At 38.9% G+C, this 22,397-nt stretch overlaps 1 protein-coding gene across 3 annotated transcripts in view; it reads left to right on the top strand.

Moving 5' to 3' along the window:
• spock1 (SPARC (osteonectin), cwcv and kazal like domains proteoglycan 1) overlaps window positions 1–22,397 on the top strand; it is a 106,158-nt gene that overhangs the window by 64,928 nt on the left and 18,833 nt on the right. For all 3 annotated transcript variants that reach the window (XM_039618021.1, XM_031744631.2, XM_031744632.2), the window contains 4 exons: window positions 4,503–4,583; window positions 13,633–13,747; window positions 17,939–18,071; window positions 21,849–21,969. In XM_039618021.1, the coding sequence (XP_039473955.1) occupies window positions 4,503–4,583; window positions 13,633–13,747; window positions 17,939–18,071; window positions 21,849–21,969 (450 nt within the window). The remainder of the gene's footprint in view (window positions 1–4,502; window positions 4,584–13,632; window positions 13,748–17,938; window positions 18,072–21,848; window positions 21,970–22,397) is intronic.

Raw genomic sequence — 22,397 nt, 5'->3', positions numbered from 1 at the left:
CCACACAGCAATTAAATGTTATAACCCTTCAGTCTCCCTCGTCCATGTGCCCAGATATTTTTTCTGTGCATGAACTTGTTTCCATGGTGACAGTTCGTTGACCTGCCTGTTTTCTAGTCATGGATGGTTAAAAACTGTTAAAAACTGCCTCTTTACGTGTTGCACTTAATACCAAACTCTACAGCCCTCTGAGGAGGTAGGGTTGTGTGGGTTACACTGGCCTGAGTCCCAGACAGCTCAGCTCATCCTGTAGGTGGATTACATAGACATCTGCTGTACTCACATCAGGGCTTATGTTTCATAGCGTGCCAGAACTGCCCCAAAATGGCCCAGGAACAACCAGGAAGAGGTTATTGAATATGAAGCAAGATAAATGTTTTACCACAGAAACCAAAGCTCATGTTATTAAAACTACAAAAATAACTAGCCAAAATATTCTCAACTCAAGCTTCTCTTTCCAGAGTTTTAACAAAGATTGTGTCTAAAAATAATGTTTTTATTGTTATTATATTGGTTCATTTGCTTCTGTTGTTAAGAAAAATAGTTTGAATTGATGTTTTATTTTGACAGGTACGAACCCAAAGCATGCATTTGTAATTACTAGCACAGTTAATCGGTTATCAGAAAGGTAAATAGACTCACGCTTGTATAATGTTTTCATACTCTCGTTGAGCCAGTCAGTGTTTTGTCACTACAGGCCTCGTTCACTTATTTACACAAGTGCTTTTTTCTATGCCTCAGTGCTTTTAACCAAATATTTGCACACACTCACACTGATGAATGCATTTGGGGCAAACCTGGGTTCAATAACTTGCCTAGGAATACATCAACATACATACTATAGGTTGAACCACCAGCCTTCCAAGTGATAGGCAACCTGCTCTATCTCCTGAGCCATAGCTGCAGAATATTTGTAGCATCATTTTCAGAAACTTTAATTTACAGCTGAGAAAACTCCATCTCATAAAGAATGTGAGTTTAGTAAAAAATATATATATATATATATATATTCTTTTTTTTTTTGCACCAACGGTGACAGTACAGAGGCATATGAAGTCAGAGACACGCTTAAACACATGCACACACTTTAATTATTGTTTTTACTTTTCAAGCACGACTGCAGTGACCTGGAAAAAGAGTGACGGCCTACTACAGTGATTAGAATATCAGCCATGTCCTGACATTTACATTTAATTTTGCAGTTTACAAGGAAGGAGAAATACATTCTGTTAGAGAGTTTAAAATATGGATCACATGTTTTCGTATTTACATTAACTTAGGCATGTGTTTTACTTTTACTGAACCATTGTACTAACCAGTGTCTCAACATCCTCTCGCCTTGTTGTAACACACTTTAACCCTGTGTACCATGTTGCAACTTATTACATATTACTGCCTGGTCTTCAGAATCCATCCAGTTAAACCTGAATCCTATATGTCCTCCAGGGCAGCTTAGACTTCTTCCAAAGTCAGACTGAATTATTATTTATAACTTTCTACATGTGCATTAATTTCAGTCCCATCAGTAATGGTTGGAGAGTTGTGCTTAACAGGCTTTTCAGCCCAAGTAGACAGACAGAGAGATGAGAGGAGAGGAGGAAGAGTCCTTGGCAGCAGATAACGGATGTGCTGTCAGCGAGACCAATGGTAGAAACAGTATTCTGGTTATTTGAATCTGGCTTCCTCCGTATGGGCTTGCCCAACAGATTTGTGAGCTTGTTATTGCAATGCATTATCCAGAGAGGGGAGTCAAAGGGAAGATTACAAATGCCAGACAGGGCCCCATTATCACAGCCAGTCCAGAGGAGCACAGGAGAGTCAAACTGGCACCAAGATACAACTAGAGGATGCAATGCAAGCGCAGAAAAAAACAATACAATTCAAGTTGTCAGTTTTCAGGTGTTTGCTACTTCTGTCTGTTCTTATTAGTTTACATAATGAATTAGTGGTTGCTATGGGGACCGTTTTGGCAGCAGAACCCAAAGTCGTTTGTGAAGCACTCGGGTTTGGCAGTACCAGCGGCAAACAAAGCCTTGAAAATCTGGAGCTTCCAAATTGCCAATCGGCCTGATTAGACATGACACTGCGCTTTCCCAGCAGACTGTTCGTCGTTGTTATATATTTCATCAGCTCTTTCTCCAATTCACTAAGTCGCAGTCTCTCTGAAGATATTCTGTCTGTCAGTTCCCATTTCTCATTGGTCCATCTTTAATCTTCTCTAACTCTGTCACTGCCTCTTAATACGTTCTCATAAACCCGCCTTTGATCTGCGCCTGGAGGAGCTAAAAGAATTAGAAAGAGGGAAACTGATAAGAGACATATAGGACAACAAACAGTCAGCACCTCAGCTCTGTGTATGAAATGGAGTGTGTGCTGGAGCAAGAACAAATATCTCATTTCGGTGTAATGTGCTAAGGGTTTGTTGCTCGCTCACCAGGCGTTCTTTAAACATTGTTTACCGCTCTGATTTTAATGGCTTGTTGGCCACATCATAAAAAATGACTCAATATCCACGACCCTCAGCTCAGCCCTTATCTCGCTCTTTCAGAGGAGTGAGCTCTCACGGTGTTGAGCCTCGGCACATAAAAGGGATTATCAACGAAAAAGCACACATACATGCTACACTGATTTGAGGCATACACAGCAAATTAACCAGTCAAATACGTACACAGTGGAGGTAATCAATGATACCTGGAGCCTGCTGAGATGCAGAGGAAGTAAATACACACAGTCACACCGAGGGTATTGTTAATTTAATGAAGAGACAAAGCCAATCATAACAACAAAGCAATTAAATATCTGTGCAGCTGAGATGGAAAGACGTGAAGGTATGGAAGGCGCTAAAGCGGTGATTAAGAAAGGACAAATGTCAGCAGACCACACAGAGTGGAGTGAATTTTTACTGCCCCCCCCGCCACAAAAATCAACAACAAAATAAAGTGAACTGCAGTATTTGAACGGTGCTGAACAAGCTGTTTTCAAGGAGAGTTGCGCACAGTAGTAGATCACGCAGACTGAGAGTCGAGTGAATGGGTATGTTGGTGTTTTGATTCTGCCCTTCTTGCCCCGTGGCCACTAGAGCCTCTGATGATAATTGTAAATTATAGGATAAATAAACTTCAGAGGATATGAGCAGGCAGTTGTTGCAAGCGATCATAGCAGGAGCCCTCGAGCTAAACGGCAGCACGCAAAAGTGACAGTGGCATCAGGGAGTATTGGGAGGGAAGAAGGCAGGGGGGGATACAAAAGATATATAGACATGAGGCCTACAGAGAACACTTGAGAGAGAGTGCCTGCAGAGAGGATAACTCAGAGATAAGAAAGTTATCCCATAATGAGGAGGAGAGAAAGCCTGGCAAAAGGGAGAGAAGGGAGGAATAATGAACAGAGGGCATATTGACAAAAGTTGGACTAAGTTTTGCACACACACACACACAAACACCCACACCCTCTTTGCTGATCATTATATACACTTCGTGGTCAGTCCCCACTCAAAAGTCTTGCTCGCTAATAAATACAGGAGATGGATGAGTTCGGAGAGTTAATCATTTCTGGGTGTTAATGTCACAGCCTACAGACAGACATGACAAACTCCCTGTACCTCAGTGTTTGGCTGCTCTGCTTCCTCCCTGAGGTAGTGCTGCCACTGGCTTCCTTCCATATGGGATGTTGTAGTGCTGTGAGTGTGTAAGAGCGAGAATAGTGTAGCAATTACTCTTTTATAATGAGAAGAATTCTGTCACTTTGCCTCTCTGCCAAATTTGCCAATGGATTCTAGAATGTATTTCTAGTGATTAAGAGGCATTATGTGAGGAAATACTTTTTGGTCGGGTTGTAAATTGATTACGCTAAAACACAAAGTAGGGGTGTAAAATATTGGCACACAGTGGTATTTGCCTTCTTTCTGAGAGTTTGACATGTTTGTCCATTAAGTACAGAACTGGAGATGGAGGGAATTATGTTATAGTGGGGAAAATAATTATTTCATCTCCTTCTGAATAATTAAGTTTTCTCACTTAAAAAGAAACAAAGTGTCTCTAATTTTATGGTAGTTTAACTTAAATGAAGAGAGATAGAATATCAACCAGTTGGCCAGTAAACATGGGAGAAGGTGGTGTTGTTCAGATGAAACCAAAACTGAGATTTCTGGCATCAACTCCACAAGGCATCTTTGGAGGAAGAGAAATTATGAGTGTGAAATCGAGAACACCATTGTGGGGATGGTGTTCTTTAGGTCATATCATGGAGATGGAAACATTATGCTTTGAGGCTTTTTTGGTTCAAGGATGGGGCTGTGTACTGTAACATTATGGAAGAGAACCTCCTTCCCTTAGCCAGAACACTGAAGATTGGTCATGGATGGCTTTTCCAGCATGACAGTGACCCAAAATATACCGCCAAGGCAACAAAGAAGTGGCTAAAGAATATGGTAAACTATTACTTTAACAATGCAAAAACATAAATGAACATAAATTTGTCTTATTTTTGATTTTTTCATTCAGAGCGAGTGGCTGAACCTGGCCGATATGGAGATCCAAGAACTAAAGCCCACTCCAGCTCAGCCAAAAAGACAGTACAAGATGGTGAGTTGTTATTTTTTGTTTGTTTGTTTGTTTTTAAATCTATGTTAATATATGTTTTTCTATTGTTCCAGGTACTCTGAGGTACTTTGAGCTCGTACTTGGTTGATACTATAACAATCCTGTCCTTGTATATAGAGTTCATTTGCCTATTCAGATTTATCTGACTTGCTGTGTATGTATTATTAGGTTAGAATGATGTTACTTGTCATATAGCTATACAGACTGATCACTGATTATCGGGTGCTTTGTGGACAGGCACTGATTTAGACAATAGACTGTGGCATTACTTTACATTGAGCTTAAACTGGTCTGATGTGTCTGCTGAAGTTTGTGAATAACATCGGGTATAATGCAAAAGTGTTTAATTAATTTAGTTCCCCAGCCCTGTTCAGGTTGATTACAGAGATGCCATGGTGGTAAATAAAAGATAAACACAGCTAATTGCTTCATCTGAACTAGATGGATCACTGCATATTCACACAGAGTGATCAAGCCTAGCCTCTTTCCTAACGTATAGTAATTTTAAGGGTTGTCTTCAGTTCTTACATGCAGTTAGATCTTTAATACGTTGGGTGCAATTTTTCCAGTTATGCCTCTGTGCACCACCACAGTAGATTGTGAATAAAATAATCAATAATATGTGATTACAGCCATTTTTATACATTGTCCCCTCATTTTCAGACAAATAATTTTAAATGTAAAGATTGTTTTTCACACTTTTAAGCTTCACTAAATGTTAATATTTTTGAGCATCACTCAATTTAAACACAACTTCTAAGTAGCTTTTTAAAACTATAATAATTATTATCTTTACCATACACTTAGAGAGAGACCAGCATTGTGCAAAACACAAGGTCAGTTTGTTTCATAATATAAGTGCTCCTATGTCCACTCATCAGAAGGTATTGACAAGGCATAACCACGAAACTCACAGAATCATTTCAGGAGCATGCACCAGGGGAGCAAGTTGTAATGACCGCCCCCTGAGAGTGCTTGTTACGCTGTGTGGAGGATTTGTTGTGCTACCAAAGATGCACAGTGCACCTTAAATGACAGAGTTGCAAGGCAGAAAGGCGAACATTGGAACAAATTTGTGAATCCAAATGCGAACTGAAATGCATCCTGTCAGTGACTACGTGCTCTTTTCTGTTTGTTATCCAGTTACACATATTTTCATCTGTAATTCAGTGCGAGATAAATAACACGGTAACACATAGTAAGCCGCACTTTCTACGAAAAAAGACCTGTGATGTTGCGAAAGCCTGGATACATTTTCAGTACATTTTCTGTAAGTTCACACAGATGCATCTGGACCTCTGGTTATTTTTAGTTATTTACAGGTTTTCTTGTGTTTGATGTCATCTTGATGATGAAAGCAGTGTCACTGTATAACAATGCAATGCTGCGTATCCTAAAACATGCTTTTGATTGGCTATATATTAGCTTCAAAACAGAATGATCATGGCTGTGAGTAACAAAGTGATTCACTGGTGCTGACCCTGTATGGACTACTGGGAAAATACACTTCACGGAATTCCCCTTTAAATGGAGCAAAATCATTATTTGATGTTTACACACTTTATGCAAAGTTGATATAAAGGACACGGTATTTGGCTATGTTGACTGCAGTTTGTAATTTTTTCTAGGAACAATAATAAGATGGTGAGATTAGTTACTAATAACAGGAGAGGAGACGAGATAAAAGCAGGGGAAAAACTGGGTTATATCTGTGTGAGATTATTCATGCTTGCACACACACACACGCACACAAACACACACTTCAGCTTCAGATTAATGAATGCCACAGTCTAGGACAGTGCAGAAACATTTAATTATCTCTGACACTGAAGGGTGAGGCAAGAGGTCAGATCTGTCCTCTGTGCATGTGTGCATGCGTGCATGTTTGTGTATGCACGTATGTATGTGTGTGCGTGTGTGTCTGTGTGTGTGTGCGGACAGAATAAAAAAGGACGAGATCACAGTGTGTCAATGAGCCAAAAATCACACTGTAAGTCAAGCCTGTGGTCTTTCATTGTGACCTCTCCTGAAATTGACTAAAGGTCAAGCTGACACAAGCTACTTGTCTGGCAGCAACACATGGCCAGTTAAGTGCCTGGGGATCTTTTTAAAGCAGAAGAAAGGAGACCACTTGACATTGTACAAGCATTTTTAAAAAAAAGAGAATTCTAGAGTGAATAAAATGAAAAACTTCCCCTCCTGAATAGCTCCTTGCCATTCAAGCATCCGGTGCCCACAGGTGTAATGCCTATAATCATTCTTTTTTTTTTCTTTTTTTTTACGTTGCTTTGAAGAAAAGGAACAAGGAAATTACAGACTGCATTTTACAAAACTATGTAATGATGCAGGGCTTCAAAATAAATGCAAATGCTTGTTCATCCCAGGTTTCATACTAAAATATTTAAAAAACAAAATAGATTAAAATAAATTTTGAGGCTACATTGGAAAAAGATTGTTACAAACATGATGGTCCCCAGAGGATAAATCCTTGACTGTTGTGTCACGGATGTTTGTACTTCCTTGAGGTTCACATTTGTGATTTTGAGGGAAATGGCTGAACTTTGGAGTCAATGGACATATTTAGTAATTCACAGGTCCCTCAGATTACATTAAGCTATCAATTTTTATCCACTATCCTGGTCAAAATTCTACTCTATATATTACATTGGTTTTTGAAAAAATACTTGATAAGCTGTACAATAGCCTGCTGTACCTACATACTACAGGCCTGAACTGCTGAAGTTATCTCTGCATAGCTATAATGACCAATAACTTGGTTTAACCGCTGTTATCAGCAGCTTGCTTCAGCTCACGTCCTGTCTTTATTTTCTCAGCGGGGATGCAACATGACCCCCAGCTTCTACATCGAGCATTGTTTGAACACTTTAAAAGTGTGTCTCCGTTCCAAACTAGACAATTTCATGCATATTCTATGTTATTTTTGCTCTGTTCTTCACACCGACAGTAAAAACTATAAACATGCTTCAAGCAAGACAGGCTAGGTAGCTTTGGCATTAACTTTGTTTCATCCGTGACTATTAACAACTTCCACCAGAAATTAATGTCCTCTAGTAGGCATGTTGTCCTTAAAAGCATCTTTGTGCCTTTTCTTTGAAGCTGTCTTCAAAGACTCTTTGATTATTTTCTTTCATGGTGTCCTTTTAGAATTGTTTTGCTGCTAGCAACAACTTCACAAAGCGTCCTCTTTTAGGGATTTTCACAATAAAGTGTGTATATGTGTGTGTGCATATAATGGTTGTTTGGCAGTGATGAATATTCAGCTTGTAAGTGATAGTCAATAGCCTCTCTCTCTAGATATTTTTCTTCTGTAAGCCAATATGGTCTCATCTCTGACATTCAAACTGTAACAGCCTGTTTATCTTTTCCATTCCTCAGTTACATCCACAATAATATGATTTCCCCATGTTTTCAATAATTAATTTTCTGGATGGTGATTCTGCTCTTTCCCTGTGCTGTCCCCGAGGCTCTCTGTGCTTGCTTTCATCCCTCTATCACTCCTCTCTGACATCCCTTGCTCTAGAACCTCTTTGAGGCCAAATAGTAAGATCCCGAGGGATGTTCACAAAGCATAGAGGGAAGATTTTAATCTCCTATTGATATGTTTGTCTTCAGTTTCGTCTATCTCCCTCTTTTTCTCCCTGTCTTGTTTTTATTTCTAACCCTCTAAGGCAAAAGAGAAGAAACACCTTTTTAATTAGTGTATCAAAGCCTAAAAGTGGTGCTCATATTTCTAATAAGAGTTGTGAATTTGTCCTTTGGGAATGATTTTTGGAGCTCTTGTTTATTTAATTTCAAGCTTATTTGTTATTAGAAAAAAAAAGTGGTTAACACGTTTACCTAACAAGTCAAAGATCCCTGGTTCAACCCCGGGTGGAAACACATGACTCGGGGGTTGCATGAGGAAGGAGCATCTCATGTAAATATCTGCCATATCAAATATGCAGAGCTACCTGCTGTGACCTCTAATGAATAAGTGAGCAGCCGAAAGAAGCCGTTTATCTGAGGAGCACAAACAATTGCGAGCAATTGAGAAGGAATGGATAAAGGAATATACACATCCATACACAAAGGTTACTAAAAATATCTGGCTGACCCATGTTAAGCTCAACAGCAATTAAATTGAGGTCACAGTCTGTTCTCTGGCAGGGCTTGCTGGGATTGTGGCCTCTACTATTGGACTCTATCTTTATTACCCAATCACTGCACTTCACCCTGGCATTCATCCAGTATTAGAGGACACAAGAGGAGTGTTTTATCTTCCACCGCTTCTTTTCTAGGAAGTTTTACCTGCCTCTTAAGGAACATTAAAGTTTAAAAAAGAGGGACAAAAAGTCTTGCGAAGACAAAAACGTGAACAAGTAGGGTCATTTACTGTCAGCTATAATTGTGATAAAATTTTACAGCCACAAGTACAATGTGCTTTTCTGCCAGGAAGGGTTGAAGCAATTAAATGGCTAAAATTTATGTATGGGATTGGATCTCCTGGAAAATGAGGAGACTGAGGACATTAAACCTCCATATCTGCAAGTTTCATTTTTAAATAATGACTATAACAATGCCATCACTTTACTGCAGTTGCCAGTTTTTATCTCCTGAAAAAAAAGTAGGGAGTTTAAAATCACTGAAATCCTCTTCCTGTATCCCACTGGGCATATTCCTCTAAACCAGGGATGTCAAACGTTTGATCTGTGGACCACAATCTGGACCACAAGAATGCTTTGCAAAGTGTGAAAATTGCAGAAAAAGAGGGAATAATTTAGAGCAATTATGGCTCAAAAGGTAGAGCAGGTTTTCCACTAATCAGAGGATTGGTCAAAGTGTCTTTGGGAAAGGTACAGGTTTCTAAAAGTATGTTCATCAAAAGAATTTGTGCTGAGAAAAGCACTGTATGCATAGTAATAACTGCTGGGTGGATAAAAGTAAAAGAGAACTCTAAAAAAGCAGTCTGTTTTCCTTTTTTTTTAACTTTTCCCTGTGTTTTAAAAATGCATAAAGTCATGAGTTTGGTTTTCCAAACTACTTCATCTGAGACAGAGAGGTCTGAATTATTAGCAGCATGCAGGTAGTATTACAGCCTTCTTACTGAAAGAAGGCATCATCCATGGCTTGCCATACAACGCCGAAGTAATGTGGTTGAGCCAAGAAACAGTGCCAAGCATTTCTTTGAGTTACATCAGCAGAGAGTAGTATCACAGTGGACTGAATGACTGTGGAAAAACTGAGACGTATTGTTATAATTGGACACCTTTCTTGAGATATCGGGAAAGGTTAATTATCGTCTGTTTTTATAAGCAAATAAACCATTATGCATCTAATCTATAGTTATTTGATATAATGGCTTATAGCACTAGAACTTACTAAAATATGACAGATAAGTATGAGACCCACTGTTATGGATATAGATAGACTAACACACATGTATGAAAAAGAAAAATAATATACTGCATCTTTAAAAGCTTGCCATATAAGCACAAAGTGAATCACTACAGTCATAATTCAATTCTTTTGTCAGTTATATAAGAGCTGAAAGATGGTATTTTAGAAATATACTGTAACAATATATAACATAGTGGCAGAAGTATTGGGTTTTATTATTATGGCTCCTGAAAATTAATGCGTGAGGCATTTATTGAAACTAGCGTTCATAAAAGACGTGCCGCTTAGACAAAACATTAACACAATGATTTATGTGTATGCTGAGAGCCTATTAATCTCTCACAGATAGACATATATGGGTATTATTTATACATGAGCTTAAAGAGGTTGACTTTGATCTTCATGTTCACTCAGTTGAGCTTATCTTTCCTACTAAGATGCAGCACAACATTTGACTTCAGCAGGGAATGTGTTCTCTTTTATGTGTTTGCTGTGCTCTCTGAGCGTGAGCTACCAACCAGGGAGTATATTGATCCTCACTACACTATATAAAAGCAGATCTGACCAGATGGGAGTGGGGTTGATGTTGGGTTTGCAGTGTTCAAAGCGCTACAACAGCCATGCATTGTTTATGTATGTGTAGGCCAAGAGATTCTCAAAGGCAGATTATTAAAAGTCATAGAGTTTGTCCATTGAGGAAGCTCAACTTTGCCATTATTGTACATTTTAAAACGCTGAATACCCCCAAAAAATGGATCACAGTGTATTCATTCAAATTCAACGGATTGAAAAATGCAAATATGGCAAAATACAACGCCACGAGCAACACAAACTATTGTTTATATACAGCAAATGTTTGAAAATGACAGGGAAAAAAATAAATATGCCCATCTTGAATTCAAACGGAGGACATTTGTTTATGATCTGCAGGCATCTTGTGCCTTCTTCACCCTCAGCTACAGCTCTGCCAGCTCTTCCATCTGTCTCACCCCAACAGGCTGGTAACCCTTCACCCGAGGGTCATCAGTCATCCCTACATATGGCCAAGGACAATGGCTAAACAAATTAGTAGTGGTGTCTGTGAGTAAGACTGTTGCTCTTCTGCAGAAACGGTTAGCGTAACACAAAGAACACACACATGATTTGCTCCATATTTTCTCATTTATGAGCTCTCAGTTGTAAAGCAAAGCATGGTTTATCCACCGCGCTCGTCATATAATGAATCATATTTACTTCATGCTCACAGACGAGGACCAGTTTTTTTCCCCTTTCTATTTCTTTATGGAAAAAATCGTATCCGCAGCAGATAGTGTGTTTATTTACAAAAATGTGGTAAAAATTGAAAACTTTAAAGTAAAATTACTTTAACTAAGTGCAATATGATTGTTACTTGTGCATTTCGACTTACTCTCTAAAGTCATACTTGAGAAAAGCAGAGGAGAGACTCGTATTGAAGAAAGTGAAAGAGAGGTGGCAAATGTGCTGCAGTGCTCCTGCATTACAATTGATTGGCTGGTTTAACCACCAGTGCTGCTCACTCAAGCTTTAAATAGATGGATAAAACTCTCTGTCACCCAGCACTCTTTTATTCGCTTCTTCTCTTCTCTGCCTTCTCTCCATCCTCTTTATCCTGTCATCTTCCCTTCTCTTTTGCTATCTTTTTTCTTTCCTTTCCTTAAACTTTGATCCTTATCTTGGCTCCTCTTTCCTCCACCTTCTCTTACTTTCTTCACCCTTTTTCTCTCTTCCCTTGTTTTTTCTCGTCCTGGTTTCACTTCATTTTTATCTACTGTAATTCTTCACCTATATCTATCAAAAATTTCATTTGGACTATCATTATCTCTCTAAAGTGACTTCTTACTGTTTACTACATAAAACTTACATATGCTGTGTGATTGGGAGTATTTAGGTGAATAAACTCTCTCCCTCCCTTATTTGTATGTGTGTGTGTGTGTGTGTGTCTGTTTTCCAATTTATCTGAGAGTGGAGGTCGACCAATGATCCCAAATTGTCCTCCAATCCTCTGTTAACCAGGTACCTATCCACCCCCTCTTTCCTCCATCCTTCCTCTGTCACTTTCTCCTCGTTTCCTTCATCTCTCATTTCCTTGCGGTGGTAATGCCATCTTTCAGCTAAGTGAAATAAGATGGGTTTCTTCCAGCGCTGATAGATGGAGGTGAGGACAGGCCCCCAAATCAGCAGGCAAAAGAAGCACATTGCACAACAGACAGCTATCAGGAGGGAGGTTGACCTTCCGTCTCTGCATTCTGGAGATTACGAGATGCCATGCAGGCTTATAAATGTATTTTTGCATCTGTGTATGCGTTTCACGCATTGTAAGGAGGGAAAAAAAGCGTGCTGCTCATTTATGACAGATGTCTACAGGGTACTATGAATCTCTTTCCTTGAGACTATCTAAGCTTCACCATCTTTAGTGTTTGGTTTGTACATTTTCCTCGGAGATAAAGAAAGCTCTTCCATATTATCTGACAGCTCCAGATATTCACAGTAGCACATGTTTACAATTTATATACATAGCTGTTTTATATATTTTCGCCGAAGATTGTTGAGATTGCAGCACCGTGTTTGGACTTCTGGACAATTTAATGATGATAAAGTATAACGAAACTGTAGCGCGGTGTGTGATCAGGTCAGAAACTACTTGATGTTGGCATCAGACACCAGCTGTGGCTCAAACACAACCCATTAGTTTCCTAATGGAGACAAGGCCACTCTTGTTTTATGATGTTAGCAGCCTCATGGTAATGACTTGTACATAATGCAGGGCTTTGATCTATACACTTTGTACTCACTCTTAATTAACTTAGGATTTGAAATCATTTTTTGTCCACTCACTGCGGGGACAGCATGCGGTCTCTGTATGTGGTTTAAAAACCCGCTCTGTCTTTGATCTCATTTTATTAGCTTTGTCTTGTCACTCGGATTTGTCCATTTTAAGGGCTTTCATCTTTCTTTTATACATATCTGGTACAGACTGTGTAATTGACAGAATTACTATGACCACTAGTCCAGAGTGCAGTGGCTGATTTTGGCCTGCCTCTCTCACTCCATTTGTGCTAAAAGCTCTTGTCTCTTTCTTTTACTCCCACTGTCGCTTTCACCTCACACGCCTCCTATGTTTTGTTTTTTTTTCCCTTTTCCTCAGTCTGTCAAATGAAAGCGGGTTTGTGCTGTTAGCCTAGTGTGAAATGACACAATGCTCAGAGTCAATGAGCTGCTTTGATCCTTTGTCATCTTGGACACCAGCCAGCTGTGCCTGGCTGCCACGGCAATAATGTCACACTGGAGATTGATTTGGAGGAAGATGGGGTTGACGCTCGGAGAGAATAGTCCTCATTAAGCAGCTCACAACGCAGAAAACTCAACGTTTACTTCATACCTTTTACCATTCTTCTCCTCTGTCGTTTTCTCCAACTCATTATTTTTCTGCCTGCTTCAGTTAGTAGAACATAAGAGCCCACCAACTGTAAAACCAAAAGAGGAGCTTGATGTTTTGCTGCATCAGTTTTCAACCCCAGCGCTGCATTGTGCTGATGCTCCTGTTCTATGTGTTTCTGATAACTTATTCTTTGCAGCTCAGAAATAAAGTTTGTTTCTGCTTTTTCATTTTTAGGACCAGATGCCACCAAGGATCCATGCCTGAAGGTTCGCTGTCCTCCTCACAAGATCTGTGTCAGTCATGACTACCAGACAGCGATCTGCACCAATCACAAGCAGCCAGGCCACAGGTAAGAGTCAGTTACAGTGCTTTGCAAAAGTCTTCAGCCACTCCCCACTCCCCATTTCTTCATGTTTTGCAAAGGAAATAACTTGAAAGTCGTATTTGGTACAGCCACCTATGTTCTTCAGCACGGCCTGAACTCTCTCGAGCAAGATTTCTTGTACTTTAAGCAATTGTTGGAAATAGTTCTTCAGGCTTCTTGAAGGAAATTCAAAGCTCTTCTTTGGATGTTGCCCACCTTCTGTTTTGTTGTCTGCCAAGATGATCCCACATCCCACATTGGCTCTGGGGAGGCTAATCCATGATTCCACTTTGTGTGGAACAGTATGCGGTATGCTGTTCCTACATTAGGAGTGTTTCAGGTCACTGCAGAAAAATCATGCAGTTCCCAATTACTTTCCAGATGGTATTGCATGGTGGATCAAAATGTGTTTTTACTTTTAAATAGAGTTTTTTTGCTAAGTTACCTTTTATGTATAGACACAAGAGTGGTTTGTTCCTTGAGTTAGATGCCTTTTTAATGCTTGAACACTTTGTTGTTAACTGTTTTAACAAACACAGAAACAGATACAAGGACTGGACTGAAAATGAGAGAAAAAGCAGCCAATGTCTAAGAAATTCTTTGAAAGACCTTCAGAAAGGTGAAGACCACTTTAAAAATTATAAGAAAGTCTGGCTCATTGAAAACAAAGCATGAAAAATGAATGTCAAACTTTTGTTATAACTTTATAAGTTATAACTTAAGTTTGTCTTTGGGCAGCATCTAAATTGCACCTAAGAATAATGTCAAGCTAAAAGAAATCTTAATATAGAGAAAAATACTGGAGTGAGCTTGTACCTTTTGATGAAAGGAACACACTATGACGATGTGAATCTCCAACATATTCTGTTGCAGTCTTTACAACACATTAGAAACAGGTTTGTGAATATGATTATGATAATGCAACGTTAATTGTGTTTTTGAGCAGTTTCGAAACAGTTTCGAAACACTTACTGTCTCTAACATCTACAAAAGAGCAAGCGCAGGAGTTTGGATTAATACTTTTCTCACTCTTTAAATCAAATTCTTGCTATTTAGTGAGAGCGAAAAGCTAGAACTTATTATATCTTTTAAAGTCCTATGCCAAGTTCAACTTCAATATCCTAACTACCTGCAAGGCAGTTTCAACAAATTACATCAGGCAAAAGCAAACAAGTATCGTTTTGTGTTTTGTGTGTTAGCACTGTGTAATAACTCAGCGTGCTTCGGTGACAGACATTGGCTTACGTATTCCCAACACCAATTAATTTTAATCACACTATCTGTTTGCTCTGTCACCACCCAATTTGTTTGTGTTTTCAACCAGTGCCAATTTTAAGGGTTTTCAATTTTTCAGTTCAAGAAGCATTTCTTCAAGAAGACATCAGAATATTTCTCTGTCTCTGTCTTGGGTTTAATTGATTTCCTCAAGTCATTAGCTCCTAAGAATCTCGACTATAATCCTTCCTTTCCCTCCTTTTGTATTAAATTAATTACAAGTGCTATTTTCTCTCTAATGTGACAAATTATTCACCTGGACTGTGAATTTTCCAAGTATTATCATTCACCCAGGCTTTTGACAATGATATGTATATTATTTTGAATCTATTTAAGTTAAACTAGTTGCGCTAATTAGCATAAAACCGATTCAGTGTCCTCCCAGAGGCCAAATCCAAACTTTCTGGTTCTCCAGACATTTGCAAACACATATTGTGTAATAATTTACACAGTGATGAAGTACGTCCTGTTTATCTAGATTTTACTCACTGCTTCCCTGTAAACAGCACACACAAAAATCCTTATGCAAATTAATTTCCTTTTCTAAACAGCTGTCGACACAAAAATCCCAAGCACTGTTTCGTCTTCCTCTTCAAACTGAAAGATTTTAGTACAGAACTGACTTTTCTTATTGGGTGATAATATTTAGCTGCAGGCTTGAACGTCTACATTAGCAACCAAGCTGTAATTCAAAAACCATTATGGAGGCTCGGTTATAATTTTTCGCCCCCTCTGTCCTGCTGTGACGGGTTGTACTTATGTCAAATCAGAAACTTTACAGACTACAGTGTCTTGAAAACTCTCAGTGGGTAGCTGAAATACATTGCTAGATGAGGGAGATAAAGATCACTTTCTTTTGTCTGTTTGAGATGGAAATATCGCTACTGTCTTGTCTTCTAATAAAATGATTGGGAGATAGATGAGGGGAAGCGTTGGCCTTTGTGATGAGCTTTTGTCTTAATTTAGCTGATGGTATGGGTTGTTTTTCAGTGCTGTGTGCATGCCTGCTGCACTTTGGGAGCATTAACTGTTGCTCAGTTTGGTGCACTCTTAACATGATCTTATAATGCAGTAAGTAATCAGTAGTAATCAGGGTTTTCTGAGATTTTTCTACATTTTTCTTTGGACATTGGCTCCTTGTTCACTCATTTTCAATCCAATCCTTCTACCTGACTATTTTTCTAAGATTTTCAGGACTTTTTAAGCCCCTGAACACTGACATATGAATTATTCAAACATAAAGAATGCACCTCCACACAGATAGCTTAGCAGAGAACCTGTTTTAAATGCTGCAATTTGATAGGCATGAAATAGCAGGGTTTTTTTACTTTAGGAAACTGAACGAGTAGAGAACAAAAGAAGTCACAGGCCTGAAAAAAGGCAGCAGGTGAACTGATGATCCTTATGAAACAGTAAAAAAATCCAGCAAAGACCTGACACAGGACCTAAGAGATGAATATGGCCTTCAGTCGTTTCACCTACTGTTCGCTGAAGCCTCATCAGAAGTGATCTCAGTGGAAGGATAGCTGTCAAGAAGCTATTCTTAAGGAAGGAAAATGGGGAGAAAAGGCTGAGGTATGCCAGATTACACAAGAAGTGGACTGAAAATCAGTGGTAACACACGGTGATGAATCCAAATTTGACATTTTTAGCTCAGATTCTTGTCAATATGTACGGAGGAGGTCAGGAGAGAGATACCACAGTGAGTGTCTACAGCCATCTGTGAAACACGATGGAGGCTCTGTGGAGGTGAAGACTATTTACAAACTCAGAAATTTGAAAAAAAGCTTCTCTCAGAGAGGTCAGGCTTTGTTCAAGAATAAATTTGGTCATAACAAATGTTGATTTTCAAGCTTGTTAGAATTGTACAAACTCTGTTTTTTGTCTTATATACTGCACTGTAGGTTTGCACATGTTTTAATAAATGTGGGGTGATTCAAGATTGTAATACCTTAATCTTCTCCTTTTATTATCTTGATCTTATTTGGTGGTTTGTTGTGTTTTTGGGTTTTTTTTTTTTAAATGTCTTTTTTCATTGGGTTCATAAATGGTTTCCATGTTTTATCCTTTGACCTTTGGATTATTCACTTCATTTGAAAGCTGTGTGCTCTTTATTTAAATTTTAAAATATTGGATAAATAGTTGCATGTTTAAGGATATTTTCCAACCATTTTTTCATATTTAGTATCTTTTTTGTAATGCGTGTCTGTATATTTGATTAAGGTGTTTAATTCACTTAATAAACGAGTCTCTGTACTGGATAATTTAGCCAACAATTATTTATTTGCTGTGTATCCTGTAAAACATACCAGTTTACATAACTGTACATGAAACTGTTGACCAGAAAAAAATATTTGTGAAAACGTTTGTGAGTTAATATTCCAGTGGGAAATTATAATTTTTTTTTTAGTTTGGTTTGGTTTTGGGGGTTTCTGGAATGTATTTTTTACTATTTTTATGTTCTTGAATATTTTATACATGTCAGACATTCACTTGGTCAGAGGCGTTCTCCAAATTGAGAAAAATTACAGAAATTTACAGAATTTTCAAGAGTCTCTTCAGCTTTATTATCTGCTTGATAGATCAGGAGGCAGCCGGGTGTTCAATGAGAGCACTTAGATAGAAATTGCTGCAAGATTTGGATCAAACATAATTATACTGCTTATTGAAAGGGACTTCTCAGAACAATGAAAATCTGCTTCTTCTGACTCTGACAAAAAAAAAAAAAGAATTATAATCATTACAATAATTTCTCTCTGCACATAAATGTTGTTATGCCATATACTGTATCTACTACTAAAAGTTTGGCTTCTGGCTCTGTGCAATCTTTTACTTTGTATGTCAAAAGTCAAACATATAACTGTCTAAAACATAGTTTTTAATGTTTTTTCTCTCCATCAGTGTGAAACCCAGGAAAGGCAGTGTAGGCCACAAACATAGACTTGAAGCTGGTGCTCATGGGAAATGCAGGCTCTGCTCAGCCCTCCAGTCAACTCCTGTTTGTGGTTCTGATGGGCACACTTACTCCTCCGAGGTGAGATATAATCTGTTAACATCATTGAAATATTCTTCATCAAATTCTTCAAGTTGTCACCTTTTCTTCCTACCCAGATGCCTCCACTGCATTGATTTATTTTGAGCTGCAGGATCCCTATAGTCTTTTGGGCAAATAGCTCAGAACATCACATTGCCTGTAATGTCACTGGGCATTTTGGAAAAACTGTTCACCCATTGTCCCGTGTGATTCTTTCTAGCCTCTAACTCCTACCTGTAAGCGCCTCCTGAGCTGCATAAAATCGCACATAGCCACAAACTCACCATGTAATTAGAAAAGACGTTTCACGGTTTAACCTTTGTGATAAGTCAAGAAGAAAGTGAATAGAAGAAGTTAGGGCTGGGGGAGGTGAAGATCGATATCCAGGGGCAGAAAATGTCGTAAAGAAGTGAGGCTCCGTCCCTGGTATAACACACTGTAGATTCTTATTGACGTCCATGTTCATCTTAACTTCTTGTCCTTGTATTCAACCCTTTGGTTGTCAGCGGTGAAACACAGTCCAATACACAGAAACCGTAAAACATAATGGACAGCATAAGACCTCACTGTCTTACACAGCTAATTCAAAGCCTTAATGACAATTATTGGCAAAATGCAGCAATCTGGGAGCTGAAGACTTTTTGTCAGTTTCGCTGTAATGTATTCCAACATTTCAGTCAGGAACTTACCTTAACAGCGCAATTTTGTCTGATGAGACATAATCAATAAAAGTAGAGCAGTGTATGTTTTTATGTGCTGGAAAATTTGTTGGACATCCCAACATCAAGCATGTTAATCTCCTCAGCTTCTTTGGAAGATAACTCACTTCAAGACATACTCTAATCCCAATTGAAATGTAATAATACAATATTTTGTTTGTGAATACTGCCTAAAATGGAGAGGCAGAAGTGTTTTTCTGATATCGCTTCTGAAAAACTGTTGTGGGAACATATGTATACACATACAGTATACTACGATCATTATAGTATGATTGTCTGATATATTATAGTATAAAACACCTATTTTGTTCTCTACTATAACATTCTACTGGCTGCTCAATTGAACTGTCAAATTTACAAATATGTACGATTGTGAGATTTGGATAGAATTTTTGTATAAGCTATATAGATGTTGGCACTCACGGTGCCCTAGGCAATTTCAGTGCAAGGTTTCATCAAGATTGGTCCACTCGTCTAGAAGGAGAAGGGAACATGCATGCGTACACTCATATATACATACACACATACATAGATACACATTGATCATTATAGCACGGTGTCACTGTGGTTGAAGTGTGCTGTAGATTCAAATTGCCTCCATAAGCTTCCAATTATGTTATAGTTAGAGAACATCCATCCATCTATACATTTTCTTAACCACACTATTCCAGTTCAGGACTGAAGGGAGAATTCAAATGAATTAAATTTTATTCATATAACAAAAAATCACAACAACAGTCACTTCAAGGTGCTTTATATTGTAAGGTAAAGACCCTACAATAATACAGAGAAAATCACAACAACCACATCACAACAACCACATGCCAAGGTTGCCAAGCACTTGGCAACCTTGGCAAGCAAAAACTTGTAAGAGGAGGAAATCTCTGGCAGAAGGAGGGGCAGTGGTCTGCCATGACCTGCTGGGGGTTAGGGTCATAGGGTAGAAGGTGGAGTACAAAACTAACAATAAGAAGAAGAACAAGAAGAAGAAGAAGAAGAAGAAGAAGAAATAATGCTAACCAGCTAGTAAACATTTTCATGTGCATCCTTATGTTTTGTTGAGCCATGCACCTACCCAGACCTCCTCCTTACTGCGCCAGCCAAATCCACAACTGCACCTCCAACCAATCAGTATGACACAAACTGCGATTATCAAGGTCTGTGCCCTGATCCGCAGAAGTCGGGACGTAGGCCTCGCTAATGACCTACCTGCCTGTGAGCTGGGACTGAGCTGAGGAGAAGACATGTTAAAGGCGAAACAAGAGGGAGAACAAAAAGCCGGGGGAGGGCTAGGAAATCCCTCTGCTCTCTGTGGTAATTTAGTTGGAGGGGTTCAGTTAGCTGCTGGAGTGATGGGTCCCTGTGGCCCAACTTAAACTCTGCTCACCAGTGAGCTGCTGGTCTCAAGCTTATTCATGTTTTATTATTACATTACATGCCTCCCTCATCATAACCACACACACTCTCTCACACACACTCAATATCCTATTAAGAGGACAGTGCTCTTATCTCCTGAGAGGCTTCGGCCCACTAAGTTAAATCCATTACTTACTTCCTCTTAAATCATCCTTTCTCCTCTCCTCTCCTCTCCTCTCCCCTCGGCTCCTCTCCTCACCTCACCTCTATTTTTACTTGACCAAGTCAGGTGTTAAAATACTGTTTCATCAAAACCACATTAACCCCAGGAGAGAGACAAACATAAAGATTCATGGTGCCTCTCTCTCTCTGACAGTGACTGGGGGAGGACATCCATTTCCCCGACCCTCCATCCCCACCCGCCTCTCTCTCTTTCTCTTTCTCCCTCTCCCATCCGCAGACAGCTAATTCAATATGTTGAAAACAGGACAGAGCACTGTTCTTTTGTCAACAAATTTCATTAAGCAACATTAGCGGCACTATCAAAGAGGTGACAGGGAGGAAATGATGGATTTGAATTAGAACGTGGGAAATGAAAGTGCTGGAAGGATAAGGCTAAGCCTGTGTAAGGCGTGATATGTGTATAGATGTTTATGCACCGTCATGGTCCCACTCTGACAAATCCTGTCGTCATCATCTCGCAAACAGAATTTACATATCTCATTTCAGTTTTCATTATTCCTCTTGGAAGGGTCTGGTAATTGGATTTTTTTTTCCCTCCAACTAGTCCAAACAATTTCTTACCCCTCACTTACCTGAAATGAGATTTATGCTGTTAAATTACATTCAGAAGTAGTCCATCTTGCTTTTTGTGTTGCATTAGGTTTGTACTGCAGTGAATAATAGAATGTCAACGGGAATCTCGGTTTCTAATGGCGTGTCTACATGATCGCCTAACGGACATATCTGCTCATCAAAGATAAATGACCAATCCTGTATCAGCAAATGTTGTCCATAATCAGCTCAAATAAGAAATATTCACATTTTTGTTTTGTTGTAATTTCATATATAGAATAATAAACCAGCATGGTTTAAACATACCAGCTAAGGACAGCCATTATTTGTTTTCACCTCAGGTAACATCCAGTTCCCACATAATGCAGCTCAATACAAATTCTATAGTAAACACTCACTTCCTGATGCTTGCCAAATCTTCCAAAGTTCACACTTGTTTGCATGGTTTGCAGAAAAATGTTTTTGCTCATAGTTACCATCTTTCAGTTCAGTCAGGTTAAAGGTGTAGATTCAGGGCAATATTTTGGACTGAAAGTGCTAGTGAGGTCAAAATGTTGCCTCCTTACACTGCAGTAAATCATGGGGCTCTTTACTACACTCATACACTCTGGTTTTTATTTTTATTTCTTTCCCGCAAACTTCGTCAATGATTTCGTCAATGACAGCTTGATGTCTTACACTCTACACAGCGCTTCCAAGGCCACAGGTGACATTATACAACAGGCAGATGAATTTATTTTTATTTATTTAACTAGTTTTAAGTGTTAAGTTTTAACATCATTCTCAAAATGCAAAACAACAACAACAACAAAAAAACTTGTCAAACTAGTGTTTCCTTTTTGCTCTTGTCACCAGTGATTGTGGGAATTAGACCCTGAAAAAGGCCTTTGTGGTTTGTATTTTACAGTGTAAATTGGAGTTCCAGAGCTGCCTGTCTGGGAAGAAAATCTCAGTGAAATGTGATGGGCTATGTCCCTGCTTGCCCGGTCAGGAGCTCAGCAAACCACTGCACAATGGCGAGAAGGCTGGTGAGTACTTAACCTGATAGTCATCTTTTTTCTTTAACTATCAGGTTTAAGGTTGCTTCCTTTTTATTTAGGCGGTTACGTAGTTAGTCTTGTTTGCCTTTATTTGAGCTTTAAGGGATGGATAAAGCTAGATTTTTGACAAAGAGCTGAAGAAGATTATCTGCATTTTAGCAATTTTCAGCTTCAGAAGCGCTCCACTATATCTCACCAGACACACACACAAAAAAAAAAAAAATCCTTTCACTGGTAATCCCTCAAACTCTCTGGTGATTCAAGGTGTTTCCATCCTTTTCCTGTCACCTCTCTCCTTACTTATGTTATTTTCTTTCCTTACCGTCCCATCACCCCCACCCATTCTCTGACAGCTGCAGGGATCAGTGATGGAGTGAGTGTGTGTGTGTCTTATTGTTTGTCATGGAAATAGGATT

Source organism: Oreochromis aureus, linkage group 2 (assembly GCF_013358895.1).
Source record: "Oreochromis aureus strain Israel breed Guangdong linkage group 2, ZZ_aureus, whole genome shotgun sequence".
Classification (NCBI taxonomy): Eukaryota; Metazoa; Chordata; class Actinopteri; order Cichliformes; family Cichlidae; genus Oreochromis; species Oreochromis aureus.
Note: the sequence above shows the minus strand (reverse complement) of the source record. Positions and strands in the feature narration are given on the sequence as shown.